General features: G+C 44.5%; 1 protein-coding gene across 1 annotated transcript in view; it reads right to left on the reverse strand.

Annotated features, from left to right (window-relative positions):
• Positions 1-16,225, reverse strand: part of LOC102970728 (filaggrin-2) — a 66,522-nt gene extending 50,297 nt beyond the window's left edge. Inside the window, exons 1-2 of the mRNA XM_042993876.1 lie at positions 16,088-16,225; positions 7,336-15,286 (exon numbers count right to left, since the gene is read on the reverse strand). Of these exons, the coding sequence (XP_042849810.1) occupies positions 7,336-15,286; positions 16,088-16,225 (8,089 nt within the window). The remainder of the gene's footprint in view (positions 1-7,335; positions 15,287-16,087) is intronic.
• Positions 16,226-17,974: the final 1,749 nt, after the last annotated feature.

A 17,974-nucleotide genomic window follows, 5' to 3' on the forward strand; every position in this document is an offset into this window, starting at 1 on the left:
ATATCCTCTTATAATTGTTTGTATTTCTGTGGTGTTGGTTATGATCTTTCTCATTTGTGATTTTATTTATTTGTGTCCTTTCTCTTTTTGATAAGTTTTGCTAGGGGTTTATCAATTTTATTAATTCTTTCAAAGAACTAGCTGTAGGTTTTATTGATGTATTTTTTCTTATATCATTTATTTCTGCTCTAATCTTTATTATTTCCCTTCTTCTGCTGGCTTTAGGCTTCATTTGTTCTTTTTCTAACTCCTTTAGTTGTATGTTAGGTTGTGTTTTTGAGAGTTTTCTTGCTTCTTGAGATAGGCCTGTTTTGCTATGTGCTTCCCTCTTATTACTGCTTATTACTGCTTCTGCTGCATTCCAAAGGTTTTGGATCATTATATTTCTATTTTTATTTGTTTCCATGTATTTTTAAATTTCTTCTTTAATTTCCTGGTTAACTAATTCCTTCTTTAGTAGGATGTTCTTTAACCTCCATGTAGTCCTTGCCTTTCAAAAGTTTTTCATGTGGTTGACTTCAAATTGTAGCATTGTGGTTGAAAAATATGCATGGTGTGACCTCAGTATTTTTGTATTTGTTGAGGCCTGATTTGTGACCCAGTATGTGATCTGTTCTGGAGAATGTTCCATGTGCACTTGAAAAGAATGTGTATTCTACTGCTTTAGGTTGAAATGTTTTGAATATATTTCTTAAGTCCATCTGGCCCAGTATGTCATTCAAAGCCATTGTTTCCTTATTTATTGATTTTCTGCTTAGATAATCTGTCCATTGCTTTTAGTGGTGTGTTAAAGTCCCCTTCTATTATTGTATTATTACCAATGAGTTCCTTATGTTTATTATTAATATTTTTTTATATTTGGTTGCTCCCAAATTGATGGCATAAATATATAATTGTTAGATCTTGTTGGATAGACCTCTCTATTATGATATAGTGCCCTTCTTCATCTCTTATTACAGTCTTTGTTTTAAAATCTTATTGTCTGATATAAGTAAGGCTACTCTGGTTTTGTTTTGATGTCCACTAACAGGATAAATGGTTCTCATCCTCTGACTTTCAATCTACAGATGTCTTTAGGTATAAAATGAGTCTCCTGTATGCAGCATATAGATGGCTCTTGTTTTTTGTTTGTTTGTTTTTGTTTTTGTTTTAATTCATTCTAACACTGTATATCTTTTGAATGGAGCATTTTGTCAATTTTTATCACAATGATTATTGATAGATATGAATGATACATATTATTTTATTGAATGACATTTTATTTTACTACATGTTTTGTCATTGTTTCTGGAAATTTTCTATAATCTTTTATAATTTTTTAATAATCCTTTATAATCTGTAACTTTTGATCCTTTCCTTCCCATTCAAATAATCCTCTTTAGTATTTCTTGCAGGGCTCATTTACTGGTAATGAACTCCTTTAGTGTTTGTTTATCTGGAAAATACTGGTAATGAACTCCTTTAGCGTTTGTTTATCTGGAAAACTCTTTATCTCACCTTCTGTGCTGAATGGTAGCCTTGCTGGATAGAGTATTCTTGGCTGCATATTTTTCCCATTCAACTTGTTGAATACATCATGCCACTCCCTTCTGGCCTGCCAAGTTTCTTTGGAGAGATCTGCTGCTAACCTTGTTTGTCTTACCTTGTAAGTTTGGTATTTCTTTTCCCTTGCTACATTTATGACTTTTTTCCTTATCTCTATATTTTGCAATTTTTACTATGATATGACTTGTTGTTGGCCTGCTTTTGTTGATTTTGATGGGAGTTCTCTGTGCCTCCTGCATTTGGATGTCTGATTTCTTTCCCAGAGTAGGGAGGTTTTCAGCTCAAATAAACATTCTACCCCATTTCCCCTCTATTCTTCTTCTGGGACTCTTCCTATAATACAGATGTTACTATGTTTTATGGAGTGGCTGAGTTCCCTGAGTCTACCTTCATGACCCAATATTTTTCTTTTTCTCTTGTTTTTAGCTTCATTATTTTCCTTAATTTTATCTTCTCTATCACTTATTCATTTGTCTTCTTCTTTCCTTGTGGTCATTATTTTCAGCCCATTTTGCATCTCAGTTTTAGCAGTTTGTATTTCAGCCTGACTAGTTTTTAAGTCTTTTATCTCTGTGGTAAGGTACTCCCTTGTGTCTCCTATACTTTTCTCAAGCCCTGCTGGTATTCTTATGATTGTTGTTTTAAATTCTGAATCAGGCATATTACTTATATCTGTTGTGGTTAGATCCTTGATTGTGACCCTTTCTTATTACTTCCTTTGGGATGAATACTTCCATCTTGGTATTTTGTCTAGGTCTCTATATTCTTCTCTGTGTTAGGAAAGCCTGCTGTGTTTCCTGCTTCTGAGAGTAATGGCTTTATTCAGAAGATGTCATATAGTATCCAAGGACTGGTTCTTCAGTATGTGTCTCTGGTGTATGCTGTTTGCACTTTGCTGCTGTGTTTCCCTCAGGTCAGTCCTCTGGGAGTTTCTCCTTACCTGAAATGGGGATTATCTGGACCTTTTCCAGAAAGTGGCAAGTTTTAACTAAGAGTGCTTTTGTCTGCTTGTTAAAAGAGGCTTGGTGCTTATTCCCCTAGAGCTGAAGCCTTTTGGCAGTCTGTGGTCAGTGGACTTGGTGCATGGGGTGGGGGGTGCTGTTCTTCTGGGGAAGGGGACCATTGCTCTGGTTCTCAGGCACACTTGCCCTAGAAAAGAAGCACCTGCAGAGCTCTGTGAGGTGGGGTTGGTCTAAGCATCTCAGGCCTTCACTGTGGGCAATGTGTTGCTCACTGAAGTCAGTCCATGCTGATGGGTGGGGGAGAACAATGGTGCCAGCTCTCTCTCTCTCGTCCCCAGACAAGGGAGTTCACATTTGCCACTGTCTGGGAAGCCCTCCTAGAAGAGCAAACAATCTCCCCTTGTGTGTTACAGGCCTCCCTCATATCTCTCCTCTCACTCTTTCTGTGTCTCTGTGTCTACCCAGCTGTGCAGTGCACCTGTGTTTTATCCCAGGCAGGCCAGCTGAGTTTCAAAACTCCAGACTTTAGGAAATTGGCATGGTATGGTCCTGCAGTAAACCCCTGGGGGTGGATCTCACCTCACTGGGGTTGGTGCTGGTTTGTCTCAGAAGGTCAGTAGCATCAACATGCAGGAGCTTGGAGTTTAGATTAAAGTGCAACAAAAGCCTATATCCAGGTTAGCTGCCCTCAGCAGGTGCGTCTGCCACCTATACTAAGGGGTGGGGGATACAATGTTACCCACTGACTCTTTTGTCCCCTGAGAGACAGTATCAGCTCTCCCAGATGCACTCCAAGAAGGGCAATCCATCTTTTCCTGTGCATCCCAGGGTATCCTCAAATTGCAGTGTCTGCTCCCAGGCCTTTGCCCTCCTTCTCCAGAGGAACACTGCAGTGCCCACTGAGTTCCACACCAGCCACAGTGCAGACTTCTATAATTCCAGTCTTTGAGCTCCGCTGGTTGTAAAAACTCTTGATAATCAGCCCCTCTCATTTTCCCAGTCAGTGGCTTCGGGGAAGTGTTTTCCTTGTGTGATCCCTGTGTGCGCGCTCTCTCTCTCTCTCTCTATCTCTCCCCCCCTCTCTCCCTCCCTCCCTCCCCACCTCTCCATGATCAGGGATCCCTCCCCTCCCCTCTTTTTTCCCCCAAATCACATCTCCACACCTCCTACCTTCCATGATATGACCTCTTCTCTCCTTCTGGTTGTGCAGTTTGTTCTGTCAGACCTCAGATTTATTTCTTGGGTGTTATATCACAATAATTTGATATTTATCTAGCTGTCTGTCAGTCCTCAGATCTATTTCTTGGGTGTTATATCACAATAATTTGATATTTGTCTAGCTGTCTTGAGGGACAGGTAAGCATAGGGTCCTCCCATTACTCCATCCTCTATGCTCCCTCTACCAATATTTAAATTTCTTCTTATTTTTTAATGTTTGTTTATTTTTGAGAGACACAGGGAGGCATAGCATGAGCAGGGGAGGGGCAGAGAGAGAGGGAGACACAGAATCAGAAGCAGGCTCCAGGCTCTGACCTGTTAGCACAGAGCCTGATGCGGGGCTGGAACTCACAAACCATGAGATCATGACCTCAGCTGAAGTCAGATGCTTAACCGACTGAGCCACCTAGGCACCCACCAATATTTAAATTTCTAATGGTGCTCTGATAATTAGTATTTACTTAGTGAATGAGTGGTGAATGTATGAATTGATTATTATTTAGGATTAACTATCATAGACTCAGTTATTTTTTTTCTGTGTACATTAATAGTACATTAAGTATTTTATTTTTTTTCACTAATAAACTAATATGACTAATGTTCTGTTGACCACATAGCACGGTGGTCAAAGTTTATATCATATTGCTTAAAATATTAAAAACTAGATAGAATATATTCTGAGTATAATAAGAAAACAGAGCCCATGTTTTGTTTTTCATATAACTTCTGCCCCCAATAGGGACACCCACTGATGAATTTTACTTCAGTTTGAATTTCAAAAGTGGAGGTGGAAGAAAAGTAGCTTCAGTTTTTTGGGGGAGGAGAGAATGATAGGATACCAGATTCTGATTTAGGGCATTATCATTCTTTTTGGTTAGATTAAATAAGTCTTGCTTGGATTATTTTCTTTCAGTCTGTAAATTGTGGGGATGATGTTTAAAGTCCTTATGAGTTATAGTATTCTGAACATTTTCTTTAGATTTTATAGTAAACTTTCTACTGAGGTTAGTATCTTTTGTATATATTTTCTATTCCTTTTTACATATTTTGCTATTCATAATAAATGTATGTATTGTTTTCCTCCTAAGCAAGAGTATATTTTTTATTGCTTTTTTTTTTTTTCATTTGGAAACTTCAGGACTCCATTAGCCTCCACTCCCATTAGCCTGCATTGATGGGGGAGGGATTTCAATTAGTGTATTTATCAGAGAGAGTCTATGGTGCATACCTCTTATTTCCAGAGTTTAGGTTTCTCAAGTCATGTTTGACAATGGTTGTTGTAATGATCATGATTAACTAAAACATCTGACTTCTCAGTATAAACCATCTCTTCCTATAAATGCTTTGGATAATGATTAGATTGAGGAGAGGACTAGATGTAGTTGAGTTTCACCTTTTCTGGACTCTTTGTTATTGGTGTCTTGATGCTTCACTTACATCTGGGTGTCCAGAGGCAGAAGAACGAAATGTGCATCTGTCCCCGGGACAGGGAGCTGTATTTGTGTTTGTGAGGATAAAAGAGAAGAGAAACCTTACCTTGATGTAAAATTTATTGACAATTTTATGCAATATAGGAGATCATGACAATAAATTCAAAAATAGTAGTATCTAGTTCCAGTGGTGGCACAAAAGATGCAAATATTCTGACTCATCACCTACTATAACATTCTTTGTTCAGAACATGGAATGTGTTACAATATTATTGGAGAAATTTTGGCTCCAAAATCATGTTTCTTAGCTCCCTGGATAGGTTTGTCAGTGGTCAATTAAAATAAAATCTGGAAAGTCCATAATCTGAGTCTGAGAAATTTTTTAAAAATGCTCATTTTATCCTAAAGCACCCAAATGACTTTGTCATATAGTTCTGAATATAGTTCCAAATGCTATTTACTTCTTCCATTTATTGTTTTCTAACCAAAGAGCTTAGTGATTGTGGAGCCTTACAAAAACCTTGCACCAAACAAAAGAAATGAGTACAGTGCTACAGTTAAATAAAAGGACAGCTATATACCCCCCCCCCACCAAAAGAAAAGATCATGTATCTTAATTCCATGTTGTATGTCTCATTTCTTTTTTGGGTTCTTATTTGAGCTAGTTTGTTTTCTGTTGGTTTCAAATTATTCAAAGTAATAATACCTTTGTTCTTGGACATATTCATAGAGTGGAGTGTTACCTTCTAAGTAAAAGGAACCTGATTCTGTTCTCCCCCTTTTATGGCAACCTCTGGCCTCAGAGTTTCTTGTATGCATGTTGTCCACATCCTGACTATATATACTGATGCTTCCTAACAAACTTGATGTGGGCCCTTGCTTTTGTTTTTCCCCACTCCGTATGGTTTTACTGCTTGATGAATGTCTATACCCATATTTTTCACTTCCTGTAGGGTCTTGTCTATTAAGAGAGTGACTAGAAATGAACCCTTGCCTCCTGCTTCTGCTATCACTTGACTGCTCATAGCTGTCACTTGATTGGTCATGGCTATATACTTGTCTTTCATTGGTGCTGAATCCAGATTGACCCTGGATGTCTACTGATTGTCTATTACTTGATCCTTGTCTTACTAAACTTGTGCTGGATCTTATCTGCTCATGAGAAGATGTATCTCCTAAATGCTCCTGGCTGGATTCATGCATACTTATATTATTGAACTCCGACTGTCCATGAGTAGATCCTGATGATTCATGAATCTGTTTCCCCCAATCTTTGGAATTCCCTTTATTACCACTATGGGATCCCTGCCTAAGAGCTGAACCAGATTTTGAATGGCAATGAGCTGATATAGATTGTCCATGGCTGAATATAGAATGATTGCTTGACTGCCACCTTCCAGATTGAACATGAGTGTCACTTGATGGTTCATGACTTACTACTGAATGCCTATGACTAGATCCCTGCCTTCTAGTTACACTGGATGCAGACTGATTATGGGAATCAGCTGATTGTCCATGACTTGAACCTTGTCTTTCTGTTATTTCAGTTGCTTTTGATTCTGTATGGTCATAACCAGAAATTAATTGTCCATGTGTAGACACTTGATTGTTTGCAGCTCTCTCTGTTGACCTCAAAGGGCTAGAATTGTGGCTGCTTGTTCTGCTGCCCCCAGAGGGTCCATACCCAGACTGCCCATAATCATATTCAGCACTTCCATAACTGCCATGTTTCCATCCTTGACCTGATCCATGTCTTTGTCTTCCACTAAGCTGTGACTGAGAATGACTTACTCTAGATTGGTGATGACTGCTATGTGAATGCATATTTATGCTATCACTGGTGTGTCTATGAGTATCATGTGACTGTGTATGGCTGGATCCACCTTGTTCTGTTGTGCCAATTCCTAACGGTCCACGAGAAGATGTGGTGTGCCCCTGAGCTGAACCTGAGAATGTAGATTTGTCTCCAACATGTCTATGGGAGGATGCCTGTATTCCTGATCTTCTGGAACTAGGTTGCTTATGAATTGAAGTCTTCCCTTGTTCAATTATGGAACGTTTAGAACTATCTCCTGACTCTTCAGTACTAGAACCATGTCTTCTGGTTGTATTACTAACTGTGTTTTGGGGGATAGAACCAAAATGCCTATGACTAGAAACTGAGTGTCCTTGTGACACACCTGAGTGCCTTTCAGTGTCGCTGGACTCACTCACACTAGATCCCTTTCTTCCAGTCCACCTGGATTCTGCGCTGGTGGCTTGTCCATGACCAGACTGGGCAGGTCCAGTGGTGTCTCCTGTCTGTGGGTGAGTAGTTCCCAGTCTACCTTCATGGGTAGATGTTGACTCACTAAGTTGAGATCCAGCATGGCCATGAGGGGACGCTGCGTGTGTCTGTGGGACTCCTGAAGGCCTTCCCCTGTCCCTGGACTCACTGCTCCTAGATCCTGTTCTTCCCGTCCTACTGGATTCTGTCCTGGTGGCCTGTGCATGACCAGACAGTGCATGTCTAGTGGTGTTTACTTGCTGTCCGTGAGTAGTTTCCTGTCTTCCTTCATGGGTGGATCCTGACTCTCCCTGTTGGAATCCAGGGTGGCCATGAGGGGACCCTGCCTGTGTCTGTGGGACTCCTGAGTGCGTTTCCGTGTCACTGGACTCACTGATGCTAGATCCCGTTCTTCGGGCTCTACTGGATTCTGTCCTGGTGGCCTGGCCATGACCAGACTGGGCATGTCTAGTGGAGTCTTCTACCTGTCTGTGAGTTGTTCCCTGTCTCCCTTTCAGTGTGGATCTTGACTCTCCCTGTTGGAATCCAGGGTGGCCATGAGGGGACACTGCCTGTGTCTGTGGGACTCCTGAGTGCCTTTCACTGTCACTGGACTCACTGACACTGGATTCTCTTCTCCCAGTCCTACTGGATTCTGACCTGGTGGCTTGTCCATGAGTGAACTGGGTATGTCTAGTGGTGTCTCCTGCCTGTCTGTGAGTAGTTCCCTGTCTTCCTTCCTGGGTGAATCCCGACTCTCCATGTTGAGATCCAGCCTGGCCATGAGGGGACTCTGTGTATGTCTGTGGGAGTCCTGAGTGCCTTTCCCTGTCACTCAATTCACTGGCACTGGATCTGCTTCTTTGGGTCCTGCTAGATTCTGTCCTGGTGGTCTGTCCAAGACCAGAATGAGCTTGTCTAGTGGTGTCTCCTTGCTGTCTGTGAGGAGTTTCTGGTCTTCCTTCCCGGGTGGATCCCGACTCTCCATGTTGAGATCCAGCATGGCCATGAGGGGACCCTGCCTGTGTCTGTGTGACTCCTGAAGGCCTTCCCCTGTCACTGGACTCACTGCTCCTGGATCCTGTTCTTCCTGTCCTACTGGATTCTGACCTGGTGGCCTGTCCATGACCAGACAGTGCATGTCTAGTGGTGTCTCTTTGCTGTCTTTGAGTAGTACCCTGTCTTCCTTCCCGGGTGGATCCTGACTCTTCATGCTGAGATCCAGCCTGGCCATGAGGGGACTCTGTGTGTGTCTGTGGGAGTCCTGAGTGCCTTTCCCTGTCACTCGATTCACTGACACTGGATCTGCTTCTTTGGGTCCTGCTAGCTTCTGTCCTGGTGGCCTGTCCATGACCAGATTGAGGTTGGCTAGTGGTGTCTCCTTGCTGTCTGTGAGTAGTTTCCCATCTTCCTTCATGGGTGGATCCTGACTCTCCCTGTTGGAATCCAGGGTGGCCATGAGGGGACCCTGCCTGTGTCTGTGAGACTCCTGAGTGCCTTTCAGTGTCACTGGACTCACTGACACTGGATTCTCTTCTCCCAGTCCTACTGGATTCTGACCTGGTGGCTTGTCCATGAGTGGACTGGGTATGTGTAGTTGTGTCTCTTGCCTGTCTGTGAGTAGTTCCCTGTCTTCCTTCCCGGGTGGATCCCGACTCTCCATGTTGAGACCCAGCATGGCCATGAGGGGACCCTGCCTGTGTCTGTGGGACTCCTGAGTGCCTTTCACTGTCACTGGACTCACTGACACTGGATTCTCTTCTCCCAGTCCTACTAGATTCTGACCTGGTGACTTGTCCATGAGTGGACGGGGTATGTCTAGTGGTGTCTCCTGCCTGTCTGTGAGTAGTTCCCTGTCTTACTTCCCGGGTGGATCCCGACTCTCCATGTTGAGATCCAGCATGGCCATGAGGGGACCCTGTGTGTGTCTGTGGGAGTCCTGAGTGCCTTTCCCTGTCACTTGATTCACTGACACTGGATCTGCTTCTTTGGGTCCTGCTAGCTTCTGTCCTGGTGGCCTGTCCATGACCAGATTGAGGTTGGCTAGTGGTGTCTCCTTGCTGTCTGTGAGTAGTTTCCCATCTTCCTTCATGGGTGGATCCTGACTCTCCCTGTTGGAATCCAGGGTGGCCATGAGGGGACCCTGCCTGTGTCTGCGGGACTCCTGAGTGCCTTTCAGTGTCACTGGACTCACTGACACTGGATTCTCTTCTCCCAGTCCTACTGGATTCTGACCTGGTGGCTTGTCCATGAGTGGACTGGGTATGTGTAGTTGTGTCTCTTGCTTGTCTGTGAGTAGTTCCCTGTCTTCCTTCCCGGGTGGATCCCGACTCTCCATGTTGAGATCCAGCATGGCCATGAGGGGACCCTGTCTGTGTCTGTGGGACTCCTGAGTGCCTTTCAGTGTCACTGGACTCACTGACACTGGATTCTCTTCTCCCAGTCCTACTGGATTCTGACCTGGTGGCCGTTCCATGACCAGACAGTGCATGTCTAGTGGTGTCTTCTTGCTGTCTGTGAGTAGTTCCCTGTCTTCCTTCACGGGAGGATCCCAACTCTCCATGTTGAGATCTGGCATGGCCATGAGCGGATCCTTTGTTTGTCTGTGGGTCTCCTGAGTGCGTTTCCGTGTCACTGGACTCACTGATGCTAGATCCCGTTCTTCGGGCCCTACTGGATTCTGTCCTGGTGGCCTGGCCATGACCAGACTGGGCATGTCTAGTGGAGTCTCCTACCTGTCTGTGAGTTGTTCCCTGTCTCCCTTTCAGTGTGGATCTTGACTCTCCCTGTTGGAATCCAGGGTGGCCATGAGGGGACACTGCCTGTGTCTGTGGGACTCCTGAGTGCCTTTCACTGTCACTGGACTCACTGACACTGGATTCTCTTCTCCCAGTCCTTCTGGATTCTGACCTGGTGGCTTGTCCATGAGTGGACTGGGTATGTCTAGTTGTGTCTCTTGCCTGTCTGTGAGTAGTTCCCTGTCTTCCTTCCCGGGTGGATCCCGACTCTCCATGTTGAGATCCAGCATGGCCATGAGGGGACCCTGCCTGTGACTGTGGGACCCCTGAGTGCCTTTCAGTGTCACTGGACTCACTGACACTGGATTCTCTTCTCCCAGTCCTACTGGATTGTGATCTGGTGGCTTGTCCATGCCCAGACTGGGTATGTCTAGTGGTGTCTCTTGCCTGTCTGTGCGTAGTTCTCTGTCTTCCTTCCTGGGTGGATCCCGACTCTCCATGTTGAGATCCAGCCTGGCCATGAGGGGACCCTGCCTGTGTCTGTGGGACTCCTGAGTGCCTTTCACTGTCACTGGACTCACTGACACTGGATTCCCTTCTCCCAGTCCTACTGGATTGTGATCTGGTGGCTTGTCCATGCCCAGACTGGGTGTGTCTAGTGGTGTCTCTTGCCTGTCTGTGCGTAGTTCTCTGTCTTCCTTCCTGGGTGGATCCCGACTCTCCATGTTGAGATCCAGCATGGCCATGAGGGGACCCTGCCTGTGACTGTGGGACTCCTGAGTGCCTTTCAGTGTCACTGGACTCACTGACACTGGATTCTCTTCTCCCAGTCCTACTGGATTGTGACCTGGTGGCTTGTCCATGCCCAGACTGGGTGTGTCTAGTGGTGTCTCTTGCCTGTCTGTGCGTAGTTCTCTGTCTTCCTTCCTGGGTGGATCCCGACTCTCCATGTTGAGATCCATCATGGCCATGAGGGGACCCTGCCTGTGTCTGTGGGACTCCTGAGTGCCTTTCAGTGTCATTGGACTCACTGACACTGGATTCTCTTCTCCCAGTCCTACTGGATTGTGACCTGGTGGCTTGTCCATGCCCAGACTGGGTGTGTCTAGTGGTGTCTCTTGCCTGTCTGTGCGTAGTTCTCTGTCTTCCTTCCTGGGTGGATCCCGACTCTCCATGTTGAGATCCAGCATGGCCATGAGGGGACCCTGCCTGTGTCTGTGGGACTCCTGAGTGCCTTTCAGTGTCACTGGACTCACTGACACTGGATTCTCTTCTCCCAGTCCTACTGGATTGTGATCTGGTGGCTTGTCCATGCCCAGACTGGGTGTGTCTAGTGGTGTCTCTTGCCTGTCTGTGCGTAGTTCTCTGTTTTCCTTCCTGGGTGGATCCCGACTCTCCATGTTGAGATCCAGCCTGGCCATGAGGGGACCCTGCCTGTGTCTGTGGGACTCCTGAGTGCCTTTCACTGTCACTGGACTCACTGACACTGGATTCTCTTCTCCCAGTCCTACTGGATTCTGACCTGGTGGCTTGTCCATGAGTGGACTGGGTATGTGTAGTTGTGTCTCTTGCCTGTCTGTGAGTAGTTCCTTGTCTTCCTTCCCGGGTGGATCCCGACTCTCCATGTTGAGATCCAGCATGGCCATGAGGGGACCATGCCTGTGTCTGTGGGACTCCTGAAGGCCTTCCCCTGTCACTGGACTCACTGCTCCTAGATCCTTTTCTTCCTGTCCTACTGGATTCTGTCCTGGTGGCCTGTCCATGACCAGATTGAGGTTGGCTAGTGGTGTCTCCTTGCTGTCTGTGAGTAGTTTCCCATCTTCCTTCGTGGGTGGATCCTGACTCTCCCTGTTGGAATCCAGGGTGGCCATGAGGGGACCCTGCCTGTGTCTGTGGGACTCCTGAGTGCCTTTTACTGTCATTGGACTCACTGACACTGGATTCTCTTCTCCCAGTCCTACTGGATTGTGACCTGGTGGCTTGTCCATGCCCAGACTGCGTATGTCTAGTGGTGTCTCCTGCCTGTCTGTGCGTAGTTCTCTGTCTTCCTTCCCGGGTGGATCCCGACTCTCCATGTTGAGATCCAGCATGGCCATGAGGGGACCCTGTCTGTGTCTGTGGGACTCCTGAAAGCCTTCCCCTGTCACTGGACTCACTGCTGCTAGATCCCGTTTTTCGGGTCCTACTGGATTCTCTCCTGGTGGCCTGTCCATGGCCAGAACGGGCATGTCTTTTGTTGTCTCCTGCCTGTCTCTGAGTAGATCTTTCATTTTTACCTGTGGGAATTCCTCCTGATTTTTCATGGTCATTTTCATAATGCTCCCAGGTATTTGCTGAATATGTCTCCCATTTATCTGTCTGGGCTTGACTGTCATTTTTGTGGTTATGTTTTGTGTCCTGTGGTGTAGAAGTTCTTCTTTCCTGACTTGATCCTTGCCTTTGTTGCCTATGTCCATGAATGCTGTCGTGATCTTCAGTCTCTTTTGCTCTTATACTGTGTCTCTTGCTTCTCTCATTATCCCTTTGAGTAGTTTTCTTTGGGCCTGTTTCTCTTATCTGAGTGTAGGCTGAATCTGATATGGGTCTTCCATGTTTTGGACCCTCTTTTCCTGAACTAGTGTGAGAGCTTTCTTTTCCCCTTACCCTAGATTCATGTTGTTTATATCCAGAAGATTCCCCTGAGCTAAACCCATGTTGATCATAAGTAGAAGACTGATTTGTGCTATCATGTTGATCAGGGTTAGAGGACTTTCCTGAGCAGGATCCTTGGCCAAAATTGGAGGATTGCACTGAAGTGGAACAATGTTGACCACAGCTAGACTGATCTGATCTAGACTTATGTTGTCCAAAGCCCGAAGAATGACCTGAGCCAGTCCCAAAGCTAGGGGACTGATGTGAGCTAGATCCATGTCCAGAGCCCGAGGATTGACCTGTCCCAGACCCATGTTGTCCAGAGCTAGAAAATGGACCTGCACCAGACCCTTGTTGTTCAAAGGCAGAGGACTGACTTGAACCAGACCCATGTTGACCAAAGCCAGAGGATTGGCCTGAGCCAGACCCATGCTGTCCAAAACTAGAGGAATGACCTGAGCCAGACCCATATTGGCCAAAGCCAGAAGACTGACCTGAGCTGGATCCGTGTTGTCCATAGCCAGAGGTCTGACCTGAACCAGACCCATGCTGGCCAAAGCCAGAGGACTGTCTTGAGCTAGACCCATGTTGTCCAAAACTAGAGGACTGACCTGAGCCAGACCCATGTTGTCTAAAGCCAGAGGACTGGCTTGAGCCAGAGCCATGTTGTCCACAACCAGAGGACTGTCCTGAGCCAGAGCCATGTTGTCCAAAACTAGAGGACTGACCTGAGCCAGACCCATATTGTTCAAAACCAGAGGACTGACCTGAGCCAGACTCATGTTGTCCAAAGCCAGAGGACTGGCTTGAGCCAGACCCGTGCTGGCCAAAGCCAGAGGACTGGCCTGAACCAGAGCCATGTTGTCCAAAACCAGAGGACTGACCTGAGCCAGACCCATATTGTTCAAAACCAGAGGACTGACCTGAGCCAGACTCATGTTGTCCAAAGCCAGAGGATTGGCTTGAGCCAGACCCATGTTGGCCAAAACCAGAGGATTGACCTGAGCCAAACCCATGTTGGCCAAAACCAGAGGATTGACCTGATCCAGACCCATGTTGGCCAAAGCTGGAGGACTGACTTGATCCAGACCCATACTGACCAAAGCCAGAGGACTGACCTGAGCTGGATCCATGCTGGCCAAAGCCAGAGGGTGGTCCTGAACTAGACCCATGCTGACCAAAGCCAGAGGATTGTCCTGAGCTTGACCCATGTTGTCCAAAACCAGAGGATTGACCTGATCCTGACCCATGTTGTCCAAAGCCAGAGGTCTGACATGAGCCAGACCCGTGTTGTCCAAAGCCAGAGGACTGGCATGAGCCAGAGCCATGTCCAAAGCCAGAGGACTGACATGAGCCAGATCCATGTTGTCCACATTTAGAAAATTCCTTTGAACCAGACCCTTTTTGATGAGAGTTTGAAAAGTGTCCACAAGAACCAGATCCATGTTGACCATAACTAGAAGACTGACTTGTTCCAGACCCATATTGTTCACAGCAAGAGGACTGACTTGAACCTGTTCTCTGTTGTCTTCCACAGTTCTGTGTCTGACCACATGCTCTAGATCTGTATCCTCTTTGACTAGAAGACTGACTACAGAAGCTAGGCTCATGTTGACCACATCCAGAGGACTGACCTCCCGAGATACATCCACGATCTTGTCTTCCACTACTTCCTGATTGATAACCTGACTGAGTGCAGCTAGATTGATTTCCTTGCCCTCCAAATCTACCTTCCTGACAGGAACTAGAAGTATTTTGTGGACTTCCACACCCACCCGAATTGCTGGAACCACATCCATAGCTTTGTCTTCCACTGTCTTCTGAACCTTTAGAGCTAGACCCAAGCTTTTGTCCTCCACTATTTCTTGACTGAGTAGAGTTTGATTCATGCCCACCAGCATCCAGTCTATGTGACAGACCACCATGACTTTTCCTCCTCTCACTCTTTGACCCAGATCCAGATTCTGATTCATATTCCTTCCCAGATTCCCTGGTGGGGCTAACATGTGACTTGTTTCTTCTATCCCCCAGCTCTCCAGAGCTGGAACCATGTCTTTCTTTGTCACTATTCCACGAGTGACCAGACCCACGGTGTCTTTTCTCAGATTTCTCTTGGTTCTCTGAGCTAGATAAACCACCTTGCCTTCCCAGCCTCCTGGAATTTGACCCATGTCTGTGTTTCACACTTCGCCTCAAGCCCTCAGAACCATAACCATACTCCTCTCCCTCCCTCCAATTTGAATGCCTGTAACCTGATTTCTGTCCTGGTGCGTCTTCTTCATCCTCTTCTGTTTCACTTTCTTCCTTATGGTGTCGGTGACCACGCCTATGCTTCTTTGACCCTGAAGCTTTGCAGTATTCTTTGCTGAGAACCTTGTTGCAGGCCATAGCCAGCTTGAATACCATCAGAAGAAACTCAGTAAAGTCCAGTCTTCGGTCATGATCTCGATCTAGCATGTGCATGATGACATCCACTGTGTCTGGATCATCTGGGTTCTGTATACAAGTGACATACCAAAGGAGCTGGTCAGCTTAGCCCACATAGTCAGCTAAAATATTCAAGTAGAAAAAAATAAAATAAAATATTCAAACAGAGCTGTGGAATTGTGGATGTTTGACAATAGGTATTTTTAATCCAGTCAAGGGTTACTTTAAGCTAAAGCAGCCTAATAATTATGATTCAGCAGGTGAGAAGAGGTAATAGAAAAGAACTATTGGGTTCTCCAACAGAATACAATTTAAGGACCTAAGGTAGGGGACTAGGTACTCAGGTATATACAAGAAGCAATTGAATAAATCAAGTTTAGTACCTGGTATATTTTAGTTTTTCATAAATTTTAAATATTACATGCTAATATATTCTTTGTTAGAATCTATAATTTTAAAGTTATTAGCTGAGTCCTTCCCAAGTAAATGGGAAAAAAATGCTTGTTTTTTGTTTATAATTTTTAGTAATTCTGGCTACTTAGTCAGATCTCCTTGTAGACATTTCCCTTTATACTTTTTCTTCTTTTAACTCATATTTTAGCACAAATTTATTTTCTGTTATTTTTCATAAGGGGAGACCTGGGAGCATGAAAAAGTCTGAAGGTCTATATGGTGGGGGTAAACAGGAAAATGAGGGAAAAAATCACCGTTATAAAAATAAATTCTGCTCCAACAGACTCTCTGATGTGCCCAAGAAGTACCACTCATAGTTTGCCCAAAGACTACTGAGACTGTGCAATTTTTAGCTACTCTTTGGTCACATAACAGAGAATGGATAGGACCCTAGCAATCTTGGTAGATGGTTCTCACCTTCAGAATTGGACGGAACTCTTTCTCTAGAAGTTCCTTTAGCTCATCCTTGCTGAGTGTGCCACACTCCCCATCTTGGTTGGTATATTTGTAGAAAACATCAATGACTGTGACAACACTTCTTAAGAGGTCGGTCATCTTTTTGCAAGTTTAAGTGTACCTGAAGATAAAAGAAACAAAAGACCCTATTATTCATTTTGTTTTTTAAAAAATTTATAAGTAATTCTAACTTTAATAATAATCATTCTAGTTTTTCAAGTCTCTTACACTTGACAAATACAACAAATAAGGAAGGGTTGAGGATCTGTCAACACAGTAATAACTAACTTTGTTAACTTTGAGTTACTTTGCTAAGATTGTCATGGCATGTTACTGGCTGAACTGGGATAAGCACTCAGATCTCCATATCCTGGGTGGATATATTCCTTACATAATGTCTCTACACTTTGTGTACTTTGGTGTTCTGAGTGTTGTCCTGGAGCTTCTAAAGTTTCCAGAACCACTCAGATGTATTGTCCCCGTCTCTCTGGTTAGTTTCACTGGTTCTCTTGAGTTAAAAGTGACAGACCTTCTATCATACCTACTTCTCCTCTGGCCACCAGAAGCTAAACAGGACTACTAAGGCCTTCAGCAAATAGAAAATGGTGCTACAGAAGCATGAGATAGCCCTTATCAGAGCTCAGGTACTATCCTAATCTCAGCCTTGACCAAACACTGTGCTTTTTGCAGTAACCAGAAAGAAAGACTCAGCAATGCAGGCAGTGGTTTGACTAGTAGATGATTTGATCTTGGAGCCCCAAGGACTTACATTAAACAGGGAAGGGACTCTACACCAGGGCTGACCTCCGCCCTATTTGAGCTGGGCAATCCAGAAAAAAAATGTCATGCAAAAGACTGGGAAGAGAGTGTGGAATGGCCTAGAAGAAGGCAAATTTCTTGCATTATTCATCTTGACAACAACAGATTTATTCTAAAAAGACCCCAGGATAAAGTAAACTAATCAAAAAATTAAAAGAAAAGAAAAAGAGACAAAAATGAAAAGGCCAAATATATATTAACTCTGGCTTAGCTCTTACTCCTGGATTTCTGCTGTGGATAACAATCAACCAAATATTCATCAGTATAGCTGGATGAATTTTCTCTCACCTGGTTCACCAAAGGAACACGTAGGATAAAGCTTGATGCAGCTTGCAGGGTGACCAGTGGATTGAGATAGTGGCCCTTATATAGCTAAAAATGTGTGGGTGCTGCCCTCTGTGGGATGGACTGATTCATTTCTAATCAAATCTAACCCCTCCTTTGTCCATGTTTATCTTCCTACTTCTTCGCATTCTTATCTTTGATATGATTGCAGAAAGGATGGTGCTGGCCCAGCTTTCAGTATGAGGACATGTTACAGAACACTTTTTTTAGCGTCATGCACTTGTGAAAAACAGACTGTGTTTTAGAGGACTTGTGTGGTTCATTCCCTTTATCTAGTACCCACAATAAATAGCAATGTGTAAGATACTTGGCGGGTGTGCAGTAAATGTATATTCACTTGAAAATGAATATAGGCCATTAGGCTTACCTAATTCATACCTTTTTGCATTAATAATACCTACCATTTATTGAGTTTACTATGTGCTAGATATTGTGCTGAATACTTTTTATGTATCATTTTATTTGATCTTTATAACATTTCTATGATATTTTATTGTTCATTCCAAGAGCAATCATTCAGGGAGCATGAGTCCTCTTCAAGATCACACAGCCTGTAGGTGGAGGAACCAGGGTTTGGGCCTGTAGCTACCTTATAACCATTCTCTTAACCATTATGCTGGCTTACTTTTGTGTATCTATCACATACACCTATTATATGGAAAATGATGCACTGTTTTAGGAGCG

Source organism: Panthera tigris, chromosome C1 (assembly GCF_018350195.1).
Source record: "Panthera tigris isolate Pti1 chromosome C1, P.tigris_Pti1_mat1.1, whole genome shotgun sequence".
NCBI classification, from domain to species: domain Eukaryota; kingdom Metazoa; phylum Chordata; class Mammalia; order Carnivora; family Felidae; genus Panthera; species Panthera tigris.